A 13,680-nucleotide genomic window follows, 5' to 3' on the forward strand; every position below is an offset into this window, starting at 1 on the left:
TTAGGTTGGTGAAATAAGTTCATAGCATTTTCCTATAAGTTTAAAAAACACAACAGATACACATAACAGATACGTTAGTCATCGATAACGCTTGCTTGGATAGCACCATTGGTGAGAGCATTGTTCTGCAACGTAATTCCAGTTCTGCCCACAGTTTTAGTCTAGCAAATAGTTCCAGAGTGGTGTGCACGCCATTGCGGAGTGAGAAATTCATTCAGGACACAACTTACAGGATATGACCTTTCTCTCACGGGTGCTAGTCACGCAAGGTATGCAGAAGACTCTCTGCGGAGTCTGAAAAGTATGTCGGAGATATGAATACGTAAAGCACACGACGTTAATGTATTTGCCAGGGAAAGACAGCTGTCTGGGATTGTATCCCAGTCTCGCAGATGGTTTCACTGTGTCAGGAAGTTATACACATAATTACATAAAAAGTTATGTAAGATGGAAAATACTTGCCCATGACGTATTTGCGAGCCTGAGAGAGCGTGCGATCTGGGCTCCAGGAGCGTATTAGCAGGAGCTTCCGGAAGACGTCCAGACTTCGTTGGTAGCCGCAGGGTATATCCTCCTCCTCTGGCTTCTCTTTCTCGTACCACACACGCCATTCACGTTCGTTTTCTTCTATCTGCAAACAGAACAACGACGCTGTAATTTAGTACTAGAAATGTCATTCTCGGGCTTAGTAGCAGTATTTGGCATACTTATTCTTATTACATATGCATGGCCCACTGTGACAACGTATTAAGAATACCATGTATTCTGCAATAGTAAGGCGATGAGGAAATAAGAGAGAACTGCGTCTTTATTTTCAAAGTACTGTAATCACTTTCTTTTACTGATTTATTGGCACAGATGATTACATGCACGTAACAAATATCCTGTTATGTACGGTAAATTTTGTACGCATTATGAATATTGTACGAGATTTTTGGTTACTACACAGTTCTTCATGTGGCCGAGGAAGACCCAATTTAGGATATTCCAGTGGATGGTTGATGTGCAGTGTCTTTCTGAGATTCCGTGGAGAAATGTTTGAGGAAGAGTGGAAGATTTGTGTTTAACTTTCAGTCAACTATGAGGCCCTTAAAGACGAGCGCAAGTTGGTATTGGAAAGCATAGAGAGGGAAAGAACCCTCGTGGTGTTCGTCTTAAGAGACGGAGTGAAAAAGAAAACATAAAACTAAAATATCGCTGGACGAGAATTTGATGCGACACCTTCGGAATACGAATCCAGTCCGTTGACTACTGCGCCACATCACTTGGAGAGAAGTACTGCAGATCACTTCATGGTAATCAGTAATGGAGAAAAGGCTTGATAGTTATCCACATCTTAGGATTGGTTACGCTTTGGATCACCTTGGCAAATGCGAATTCCTCAAAACCTTACATATGTGCTCTGACTACTATCAAATTCCTGTAGCTACGAAACATTGGGGAAGACAGCTTTCTGTGGCCCTCTGGGCATTACGAATAACTAAGGGTGCCATTTGGCCTCCAAAACGCCACTGCCACATTTCAACTTCTTGCTGTTTTACCTTTACGATGTTTAAAGCTGACCATATGCCTAGTATACCAGGATGACATAATTGTCTTTCCAAGTATGATAAGAAAACATGCAAAGCGACTGGAGAACGTACTAATTCGTGTTAGTGATGCAAATTTATTTTTGAAATTAGATTTTAGAAATCACAAGTGCACTACCTATGCCACATAATTTCGGCAGATTGTATAAGACCAGGCTAACGATTGATAGATGCAGGTAACGATTTTCCAGCACCAAGGAACGTCATAGAATTGGAAACATTTCTCTGGTTAATAAGCTATTGTCGACTTTGCAGTCACTATGAAACCTCTCACTAAACTGCTAAAGAAGGGATCTCCTTTTGTTAGGACAGTGGACCGCGAGAGTACTATGTTAAAAGTGAAAGAAATTTTTACAAGTTCACATGTTTTGGCTTATCCCGATTTTGCACTACCTTTTCTTTTGTCGTGTGATGCTAGCAACATCACTGTCTGCTGCATTTTGATTCAAATACAATACAGAAGAACCAATTGGTCACGCATCACACCAGCTGGATGAAGCTGAGCAAAACTACAGCACCACAGAAAAGGACCTTCTGGCACTTGTTTTTGGGATCCATTACTTTCGGTGGTACTTATATTCACAAGATGTAGATACCTTGAGCAGAAAAAACGCAATAAATTTATATTATTTTAATTTTACCAAGAAACCATTTTTCCGCCTGTCTCATTTCCACTGATACAACAATAATTGACCGATCCACGCGAGAGTAGGCCTACCTTCATCAGCAAAGCCGCTCTGACAATCAAATCACGCCGCTGGATCGCCTGAGCGTTTTGGAACGTCGACCAAAAACTCTCTCTTCTTTTCAGAGCAGCCGACAACAGCAGAGGCCAAATGGCTTAGTTTCATTAGCTCAGCATTTTCTCTTCTCCTCTGAAAAAGCTCTAGGGTAATTCTCACCATTTGAGCCCAGTGATTACTGTATGTTAATTACAGGCCCACACCATTTTCCAGTCGTGACTACACCCTCAAGTGGTATACGTGTACTTCAAATCATTGCAAATCATGGGGAGAGACAAATCAGTAAGCTGACATATTTAGCATATTTTCATTCAGTAGTGTCATATGGAATAATGTTCTGGGGTATATCGTCTTTAAGTAATGAAGTCTTCATTGCTCAAAAATGTGCTTTGTGAATAATATGCAGTGCTCACCCAGTGACCATCTAGTAAGACATGTGTTTAAGTAGTTGGACATTCTAACACATGCTTCACAGTACACTTATTCCCTCATGACGTTTGCTCTAAATAATCCACTGTAGTTCAAAAGGAACAATGATGACGGTCTTTTCTCAAAAATGGTTCAAATGGCTCTGAGCAATATGGGACTTAACATCTATGGTCATCAGTCCCCTAGAGCGTAGAACTACTTATACCTAACTAACCTAAGGACATCACACACATCCATGCCGGAGGCAGGATTCGAACCTGCGTCCGTAGCGGTTACGCGGTCCCAGACTGAAGCACTTAGAACCGCACGGCCACACCAGCCGGCGGTCTTTTCTCCACATTAAGTTGGTCTTTATCACATCGCCGCAAGAAAATATTTTGCTCTGTTACCCAGTGATACAAATTGTCCAATTGACAGCAAAGTGCAGATCTGTATACACAAAAAGAACTCTTGTAAATGACCAGCACGCAGACATATTTAAAAATTAATTTTTTACTTGAATATAAGATGACTCATTCCGCATCATTACAGTTCGTCATCCTAATGATCCATAGAAAATGAAACTAACTAAATAACTATGCCTCCAATAAAAAGATTCAGAAATTAAATATCGGGAAACCCTATAATAGGAAAATAATATAATAAGGAAGAGTATAACAAGGAAAAGTACAACTGCTCTACAAAGCTCGAGTGCATGCAGTCACCCAATTGTGAAGCTTCCCAAAGACAAAGAAATTTCCTACACTTTTCCTTCCTTCCTTTACTGAACATTCCTCTTTAAGTCTAGCACATTTTTAAACCAAAAATCATTTGGATTTGGGGTACACTAAATGCAAGGCACTGGTATGGAAAGAACTGTCTGCTAGGTAAGGATCATGGTAAACTAACAACTAATTCTTAATTTCCTGGGACACCTCAGTCAATTGTTCGTTTTTAGTAGCACCAAGTCTTCAGATTGGAATACGGTAGGCTTATCCTTACAGTCAAGCCTTTCTTTTCCTCCTTTGGTTTTTGCGATTTCGCACCTTTCCCAATTTCTGTATCTCATCCCGAGTTAGTACTTGCCTTCCTGGAAAGTGACTTCCTCACCAATGATATTCATAGACATTATACCAAATATTAATTCAGATGGCGCAAAACCAAAGGTTGTTACTGATCTCTTGAAAGGCAGAATAAAGTTCTGCCAGGCTGTGTTTCTCTGATAACAAAAGATGTGGCATAACCGGTTCAACCCTTTCTGTGTCGCTTCCCTTTGTGCAAATAACACTGGAAAAATCTTTGCTCTAAACTTTTGATGCAACTGTATAGTAACCTACACGCAAACTCTTTCATGATTCCTGGAGAACCAGAGAATACCGCACAATTCCTCTAATGCTTCTTTTTTGTTTCTCTGACAACATATTCATCCTATTGATTCTAGCCACTATCTCATCCCCGATCTGCTTTTGCTGCTCAATCAGCTTGTTGCTTGTTTTATCAGAATATCCCTCTCTCTCTACTCTAAGCCTTGGTACATAAATTGATCTCATCTCTTCCCTGCATCCAGTTCTTCCGCATACTGAACTTCCAAAGGACCTACATATTTGCCCTTTGCTTTTACTAAGGGCACCACCATTTTTGGAAGTGTTTCCTACTGCCAGATTTACCATAAAGTTTGGGATCTCACACCCCTTGTCTCTATCTGATCCCGTGCTGACAAATATTTAGTTTAACAGTTTGTGAGATGTGTGGGGGACTGCCATGTTATGCACCCTAGCAATGGCTTCCTTTACATTCCGTATTAAGTTAGTTTCATCAGCCCATCAGCCACATATCATACGCACAAGCCTACCGACATCTTGTCTTGGTTGTGTTTTGTTATTTCTACCACCATGGTCATGTAAACGTTCCATCTTTTCGAGTAACTTTATGTAATTTTTATAATTGTCTCCCAGCACTGTAGTCAACTCCTTATAAATTTAGACCAACAACACACACTCAGTACCCGCCGCTAGCAACTCTGCAGAAATTCCGCATCAACATAATAAGCCATTTCCACCAGTGCTCATAAAAACTGTTCATTGTTCTGTGATTGTACTGATACCTTCCTCGCCTCCAGAAATCAACCAACAATTTCCTCTCAACGTATGAAAACCAATACTCCTTCAGAAATTTACTCTTTTAAATTTGTACAGTTATTTGAAATTTCGTTCACCCAGCAAACTGAATTCCCTTTCAAATTTCCCACTACAAAATAAATTTGCTCCTGCACTGATCAAAATGCCGGCAGCACATCCATAAATTCTTGTATGAACAACTTCGGGTGCAGATTACCCTGCAGATAAAAATAATTAAATTTATGGCTACTTATAAAGGCAGCATCCAATAAGGTAACAAGCGAATGTTATACTACACCTTGAGACAACATTATAATTTCTTTTTCAGTTTTGACAATTTCTAATCAACAACATTATTGCGTGCAAGCTGTTCCTTCTGAAATAACTCACGTCCTTTTCGCTCAGCGACCAGCATGTATGTGTTCCGGACTATAGCGCGTGGAACCGCTCGGCCACTCTGGCCGGCCCACTATACGGGACTTTGCAAAAGAAACGTCCGGATAGTTCTGAATGCGCTTTACACTAAGGCACGTAATATGTTACCGCTTGATATATTTCGTAAACCACATCAAATACTGACGAATCGATTCCACAGACCGAACGTGAGGAGAGGGGCTAGTGTAATTGGTTAATACAAACCATACAAAAATGCACGGAAGTATGTTTTTTAACACAAATCTACGTTTTTTTAAATGGAAACACGTTAGTTTTGTTAGCACATCTGAACATATAAACAAATACGTAATCAGGGCCGTTTGTTGCATTGTAAAATGTTAAGTACATCAGGAGAGATTATAACCTAAAGTTGACGCTTGAGTACCACTCCTTCGCTGTTCGATCGTGTGTATCGGAGAGCACCGAATTACGTAGGGATCCAAAGGGAACGGTGATGGACCTTAGGTACAGAAGAGACTGGAATAGCACATTACGTCCCCATGCTAACACCTTTTTATTGGTCTTTTTCACTGACGCACATGTGCATTACCATGAGGAGCGAGGTACACGTGCACACGCGGTTTCCGTTTTCAATTACGGAGTGGAATAGAGTGTGTCCCGGCATGTCAGGCCAATATATCTTCAATGGGGTGGCCATCATTTGCTGCACACACTTGCAATCTCTGGCGTAATGAATGTCGTACACGCCGCAGTACATCTGGTGTTATGTCGCCGCAGGCTGCCACAATACGTTGTTTCATATCCTCTGGGGTTGTAGGCACATCACGGTACACATTCTCCTTTAACGTACCCCAGAGAAAGAAGTCCAGAGGTGTAAGATCAGGAGAACGGGCTGGCCAATTTATGCGTCCTCCACGTCCTATGAAACGCCCGTCGAACATCCTGTAAAGGGTCAGCCTAGTGTTAATTGCGGAATGTGCAGGTGCATCATCATGCTTATACCACATACGTCGACGCGTTTCCAGTGGGACATTTTCGAGCTACGTTGACAGATCATTCTGTAGAAACGCGATGTATGTTGCAGCTGTTTGGGCCCCTGCAATGAAGTGAGGACCAATGAGGTGGTCGCCAATGATTCCGCACCATACATTTACAGTCCACGGTCGCTGTCGCTCTACCTGTCTGAGCCAGCGAGGATTGTCCACGGACCAGTAATGAATGTTCCGTAGATTCACTGCCCTGTGGTTTGTGAAACCCGCTTCATCGGTAAACAGGTAGAACTGCAACGCATTCTCTGTTAATGTCCATTGACAGAATTGCACTCGATGATTAAAGTCATCACCATGTAATTGCTGATGTAGCGACACATGAAACGGGTGAAAGCGGTGACGATGCAGTATGCGCATGACACTACTTTGACTCAGTCCACCGGCTCTCGCAATGTCCCGTGTACTCATGTGTGGGTTCATAGCAACAGCAGCTAACACACCAACTGCACCCGCTTCTCCTGTGACGGGTCTGTTACGGACCCGTTTGCGTGCTACGACCATACCTGTTGCATACAGTTGGCGGTAGATGTTTTGCAATGTGCTGCACGTTGGATGCTCTCTCTCCGGGTACCGTTCTGCATACACCCTGCAGGCTTCAGCTGCATTTCGTCGACACTCGCCATAGATGAGTATCATCTCCGCCTTTTCAGAGTTCGAATACACCATGGTCACAATTCCTACAACACTACACTATCACAGACGTCTGGTAACACGGTGTACTAGTTGGTCTGTGTGCGGAGACGAATGCAGAATAACAATAGCAGCAAGCGCTACATGCGGACACTGCGACAGCTATACCAAACCACAACAGTGCACTACAGCCACACCCGTAAACACGGTCGTCATCGTAAACATGTCCCTGCAGATGCTGCTCGCCGACCGTGGCCCGTGTTTGCTACAACACGCAACTGAACGTCGGAGGTTTCAAGCGTCAACTTTAGGTTACAATATCTCCGGATGTAATTAACATTTTACAATGCAACAAAAGGCACTGATAACAAAACTTACGTGGTTGCATTTAAAAAAACGTAGGTTTGTGTTAAAAAACATATTTCCATGCATTTTTGTATGGTTTGTATTAAACAATTACACTACACGAAATGTATACAGCGGTAACGTTAGGTGACTCACCCTATATATATATATATATATATATATATATATATAGTCAGCTAAAATGTTATAAATTATTATGCTACACCCTTGTTACTCCCATGCGAACTCTCTAGTAACACTGCCTGAAATAACTTTGCGACGGTATACATACAGAAAAATTAATTTTTCTAAGTGGACTACATTTTGTTATAGAGTACATTTTGCTTTGACACCCTTCAGGGCTCGAGACGAGTCCAATCACTGTTTGCTAAGGAGTGTCTGCCCGCGAAAAATGCTTCTTACTTTTAGTTATCAGTGGAGTATTCCTGCACCAAGACTCCAGTACACTAGAAATACTTCGCTCTGGATCTACCATGGATGACTTGCATTTTCACCAGGTGCTGGTAGTACCCACGCTACAATGGTTGAACTAGCCAGCACCCACTCTAGCGAATTCTAATGCGTTTACTCAATTGAAATTCAAAAATCTATTGATCCAAATGTCGGACCAAGATGAGGTTTGCACTAATCAACTGCAAATTAAAACAGTGCACATATTTAGAATTGTTCCACCATAATTTTTGTCCTTTTACGTAACGTTAGAGTTAATAAATAAGCATGGTCGGTGAGACAGCAAATAGCTGTCACGTCTAAAGTGGACTGCCTTGCCCAGAGTGCCAAACTGGACCCAATGGAACACCTTTGAGCTGATTCAGAATGTCGGTTTTGCTCCAGACCCCCTACACCCAACATCAATACCTTCCCTGACGTCAGCTCTTGAGGAAGAATGGACTGCCTCCACAGACATTTAGGCACCTTATTGAAAGCATTTGCAGCGGAGTTCAAGTTGTCATAAAAGCGGAAGACAGACATATCTTACATTAATTTCCATTAATAGGTGTCAAGATACTTTTCATCAGAGTGTGTACATGCATATTGTATCTTATCTTTGAAGGGCTATTGATAGTAACAGTAAAGTCGAAACTGGTATAGCCACAAAATTTTGTGAGTATTGACTAAAATAAAATTTATAGTGAAAAGTGGTGTACTCATTGATACTGTCAGCTAGTAACGTGTATTGTATTCATTCGCTCCTTCAAATGAGCAGCTCCTCCACAGAAACGGTGCATAATTTTATTACTCAGTATTAGGCGTTATTTTATGAGATTTTGAGCCATTACAGTTGATTAATATGGTAGTATTGATGGTGTGTTGCGATGGAGATTGTCTATTATTGTAAAATTTTGATGGTAAGAATTAAAAGTAGCTACGCAACTTCTAGATACATAAACCATACATCTAGATCAGTTGTTATTGATTAGCGCTAAATGCACTCAGTTTGAACACTTATCGAATGGTTCAAATGGCTCTAAGCACTATGGGACTTGAACATCTGAGGTCATCAGTTCCCTAGACTTAGAACTATTTAAACCTAACTTACCTAAGGACATCACACACATCCATGCTCGAGGCAGGATTCGAACCTGCGACCGTGGGAGCAGCGCGGTTCTGTACTGAAGCGCCTAGAACCGCTCGGCCACAGAGACGGCGAACACTTACCTGAACACTTGCCTTTACACACTTGTACTAGAAGCGAATTCAAACCTATAACTTTTTCGTTTACGTAAAGAACAGGCAGTTGCTTACCAAAGTAAGGATGTCAGAAAATGCTGGTAAATTGCTTATTTCCACCAAGTTCAGCCATGTTATGTCCAAGATCCAGCGGAACGGCTTGGGCGCCACAGCATTCAGGTCAAGCGATGCACCACCTGTGGGAAGAAACCACAATGTACCCGCTGTTTCCCACCATCAGCGTTAGCGTGTTAGAACGAGATGCGACCTTTGATAAAGGCGTTGAATTCGTCGTGCGAGATGGTCCCCTTGTGGCAGTCTATCTTCATGGCCAGCATGAGGGTGAAGAGCGGCTTGTGCTTCTCGTACAGGCTGCGCAGCGTGAATACCCACACTTCGTGCGTCAGGTACGCTAGGATGTTGTTTATGCGCTCCTCCGTCACGGAGCTCTTGCTGGACCTGCATTTCACAATCACGGCAAGTAAAAACCTAGCACATTGTGGATACGATATAGAGGACTTTAAGAGAAGAGTTGAGATGAGTGACAGATGTGAGAATTAGTGTGAGGGCGTCGATGAAGTGTTAAAATCCAGTGGTACATGCTATGAGGTGCTTTAGATAGTACGTGAGAAAATCTTAGTACGACTAGGAGGAAGGAAAATGTATGGGGAAAACAGGTATCAGCTGAAGCAAAGAGAGCATGAACGAAGTGAAAAAATAGTCAGGGGGCAAAAGAAATTTACTCACGACCCCAAAAAGTTCAGGGGAAAAATAACATTTAAATTGTTGATGTCAATCTTTCTCTACATTCTGATGCCTTACATGTCATATGCGATTGCGTAACGCACTTCAATGAAATCCTAGAAAGGTACTGTGGGAATAATGCAGATGTTATCTATTCGCGTTCGCTTCGATAGCAACTTAACATCAAAGACGGAAGTCCGAGTTGGTTAAACAGATGAATAAGAACCAATGTACCTCTATGGATTTCTCTGGTGTTGACGATGTTTTTAAAGTAGGCAGGCACCCACCAGTTTGGCTTGGTCTCGCAGTACACAACTTACCCAGAGAAGGTATGACCGATATTCTCCTCGTCAGAATATTGGCACGTTGGCAGTCATGTAGCCAGATATGATGCACATTTTTCTTAAAGTAGCCGTGAGTAAAGCTCAGGGGAACGACGGTGGTCCTGAAACTCACTGTGTTCAATTGTCATGCCAGCGAAACGAGGCAGCGAATGATATATTTGATGAGAACAGAACCCAGTGCGTCGTTCTTATTGGAGACACATGGTCAGAAGCAAAAGTAGTGTGGGGGCATTTTAAACAGCTGTGACAGGCCTGTTACATTTCACAATATGTACGACGTGGTCTCTGAAGCTGTTTGCAGACAATATAGTCATGTACTGGGAGGTCACGACCTTAGAAAATTGTTAGTAAATGATGCAGTACTCGAAGATGATCAGCGCTTAATCCAAAAACTGTCAGGTAACTCTCAACATATATAAATATACCGTAACTCACGCAATTAAAGTAAAAGACCTGATTTCATCTGACTACAAGATCAGCGATCGGTCATCAGCATTAACCACTAACGTCAAACGTCTGAAAGTTCAAGGTGCCTATGAAGTTCTGCTAACATTTAAAGACATCAACACTTGGAAACTATTGCAGATAGAGAAACGTGATTTGTTTTAAAATCTTTATCATCTGTGAAAGTTTTTTTTCCTTTGTCCATTGTTGCGGACTTGATTTTGAGTGCATAAAAATGGCTGCAGACTAAGAGATCTGTCATTTGTAATGCAGAGTTAAAATCTGTGACAATGGTACTGCTGAATTATTGTCGCCAGTATTGGAGGGCACCACCGGCACAAACAACCATAAAACTTTAAAGAAAAAGGCAGTGTTAATTCCTCGATGTGGACGTTTCCCTATATTTCAAGCACCCGTTGAGAGATTGTAAGCTGCAGTTCAACACAGCCCACTGATGTCAATTCATCGTGTATCACGCGAATTGCAAGATCAACTGTCCGTAAAGTGTAACATAAGACTTTACGTGATTACAATGTACGCTAGATTATTTTGGAAAAAACACATTTTTAAAGTCGGCGGAAGGCATAAAACGTTGTCCGAAATTGTACTGAATGCTTTCTTAGAAAATTACTTTGAACAATTGATTCAGGAGCCCACTCGCCGTATAAATGGTTGCGGGAACAGACTTGACCTATTAACAACAAATAATCCTGAGCAAATAGGGAGTATCATGACGCATACAGGGATTCGTGACCAAAACGCTGTTGTAGAGAGATTCAATACTGTAACTTCCAAACCCACGATAAATAAACGCAGAGTACATCTATTTAAAATAAAGGCAGATAAAAATTCTCTTCTTTCTAAAAGACGCTTTCGACTCCATTCGATCTATGTTAGCACAGACCAGATGTGGTTTAAATTTAAAGAAATAGTATTGACGGCAATTGAGAGATATGTACCATATAAATCAAAATGCCACGGTACTGATCCCCCATGGTACACAAAAAGGGTAATCCGCTGAATTACCGACCCATATCACCAATGTCGAATTACAGTAGAGTTTGGAACATATGCTGTGTTCGAAAATTATGAATTACCAGGAAGCAAACGATTCATTGACAAATAATCAGCACTGATTCAGAAAATATATTGACAGTCAGTACTAATTCAGAAAATATCATTCTTGTGAGACACGACGAGCTTTTTATTATTACGAAATAGTGAGTGTTATCGACAAGGGGTCTGAAATTGATTCCATATTTCTAGATTTCCGGAAGGCCTTTCACATCATTCCTCACAAGCGTCTTCTAATGAAATTGCGCGCCAATGGAGTATCGTCTCAGTTGTGTGACTGGATTCGTGATTTCCTCCCAGAAAGGACATGGTTTGTGGTAATTGACAGAAAGTCAGCTAGCAAAACGGAAATAATTTCTGACGTTCGCCAAGGGAGTGTTATAGGCCCTCTGTAGTTCCTGGCGTACATAAATGACATATGAGACAATCTGAACAGCCCTCCCAGATTGTTGCAAATGATGCTGTCATTTACTGTATTGTAGCTATCAGATGGTCAAAACCAATTGCAAAATGATGTAGGCAAGATTTGTATCGTGTGAAAAGTGGCAATTGACTCTAAATCATGAAATCCACATGAGTACGGTACTAAAAGAAGTCCGCTAAATTTCAGTTACACGATAAATCACACAAACCTAAAGGCTGTTAATTCAACTAAATACTTTGGGATTACAATTACGAATAACTTAAATTGGAAAGATCACATAGAAAATGTTTTGGGCAAAGCAAATCAAAACCTGCGAATTATCGAGTAAAACTGAAGTGATATCAGGTGTTCCCCAGGGAAGCGTCCTGGGACCTCTACTGTTCCTGATCTATATAAATGACCTGGGTGACAATCTGAGCAGTTCTCTTAGGTTGTTCGCAGATGATGCTGTAATTTACCGTCTAGTAAGGTCATCCGAAGACCAGTATCAGCTGCAAAGCGATTTAGAAAAGATTGCTGTATGGTGTGTCAGGTGGCAGTTGACGCTAAATAACGAAAAGTGTGAGATGATCCACATGAGTTCCAAAAGAAATCCGTTGGAATTTGATTACTCGATAAATAGTACAATTCTCAAGGCTGTCAATTCAACTAAGTACCTGGGTGTTAAAATTACGAACAACTTCAGTTGGAAGGACCACATAGATAATATTGTCGGGAAGGCGAGCCAAAGGTTGCGTTTCATTGGCAGGACACTTAGAAGATGCAACAAGTCCACTAAAGAGACAGCTTACACTACACTCGTTCGTCCTCTGTTAGAATATTGCTGCGCGGTGTGGGATCCTTACCAGGTGGGATTGACAGAGGACATCGAGAGGGTGCAAAGAAGGGCAGCTCGTTTTGTATTATCGCGTTATAGGGGAGAGAGTGTGGCAGATATGATACACGAGTTGGGATGGAAGTCATTACAGCATAGACGTTTTTCGTCGCGGCGAGAGCTTTTTACGAAATTTCAGTCACCAACTTTCTCTTCCGAATGCGAAAATATTTTATTGAGCCCAACCTACATAGGTAGGAATGATCATCAAAATAAAATAAGAGAAATCAGAGCTCGAACAGAAAGGTTTAGGTGTTCGTTTTTCCCGCTCGCTGTTCGCGAGTGGAATAGTAGAGAGATAGTATGATTGTGGTTCGATGAACCCTCTGCCAAGCACTTAAATGTGAATTGCAGAGTAGTCATGTAGATGTAGATTAGCAGAACACTTAGAAAGTGCAACAGGTCTACTAAAGAGACTGCTTACACCACGCTTCTCCGCCCTCTTCAAGAGTACTGCAGTGTGGTGTGGGAACCAAATTATCTGGGACTGACGGAGGACATCGGAAAAGTTCAAGGAAGAGAGCTCGAAATACGTGGGGGAGTGCCAAGGAATTGGGACAGAAATAATTTAAAAAAGGCGTTTTCCGTTTCGTTCTCGCGTAATTGCAATTTTCAACTCTCTCCTCCAATTGCGAAAATAGTCTGTTACGCCCACCTACATGGAGAGAAAAGATCATCATGGTAAAATAAGAGAAATCAGAGCTCGCACAGAAAGATGTTGATTTATAGGTTGATTTGTGCCTTCACGATTCCTCTACTTTTGGATGGCTCCTACCATTCCTCGTTCCAGACTTCTCTATCTGTGGC

General features: G+C 41.6%; 1 protein-coding gene across 1 annotated transcript in view; it reads right to left on the reverse strand.

The window, feature by feature from the left end:
* Positions 1 to 13,680, reverse strand: part of LOC126298335 (dynein axonemal heavy chain 5) — a gene marked incomplete at its 5' end in the record, with an annotated part of 791,472 nt that overhangs the window by 107,333 nt on the left and 670,459 nt on the right. Inside the window, 3 exons of the mRNA XM_049989632.1 lie at positions 463 to 631; positions 9,045 to 9,166; positions 9,238 to 9,428. Coding sequence (XP_049845589.1) covers positions 463 to 631; positions 9,045 to 9,166; positions 9,238 to 9,428 — 482 coding nt within the window. The remainder of the gene's footprint in view (positions 1 to 462; positions 632 to 9,044; positions 9,167 to 9,237; positions 9,429 to 13,680) is intronic.

This window comes from Schistocerca gregaria, chromosome X, assembly GCF_023897955.1.
Source record: "Schistocerca gregaria isolate iqSchGreg1 chromosome X, iqSchGreg1.2, whole genome shotgun sequence".
Taxonomy (NCBI): Eukaryota; Metazoa; Arthropoda; class Insecta; order Orthoptera; family Acrididae; genus Schistocerca; species Schistocerca gregaria.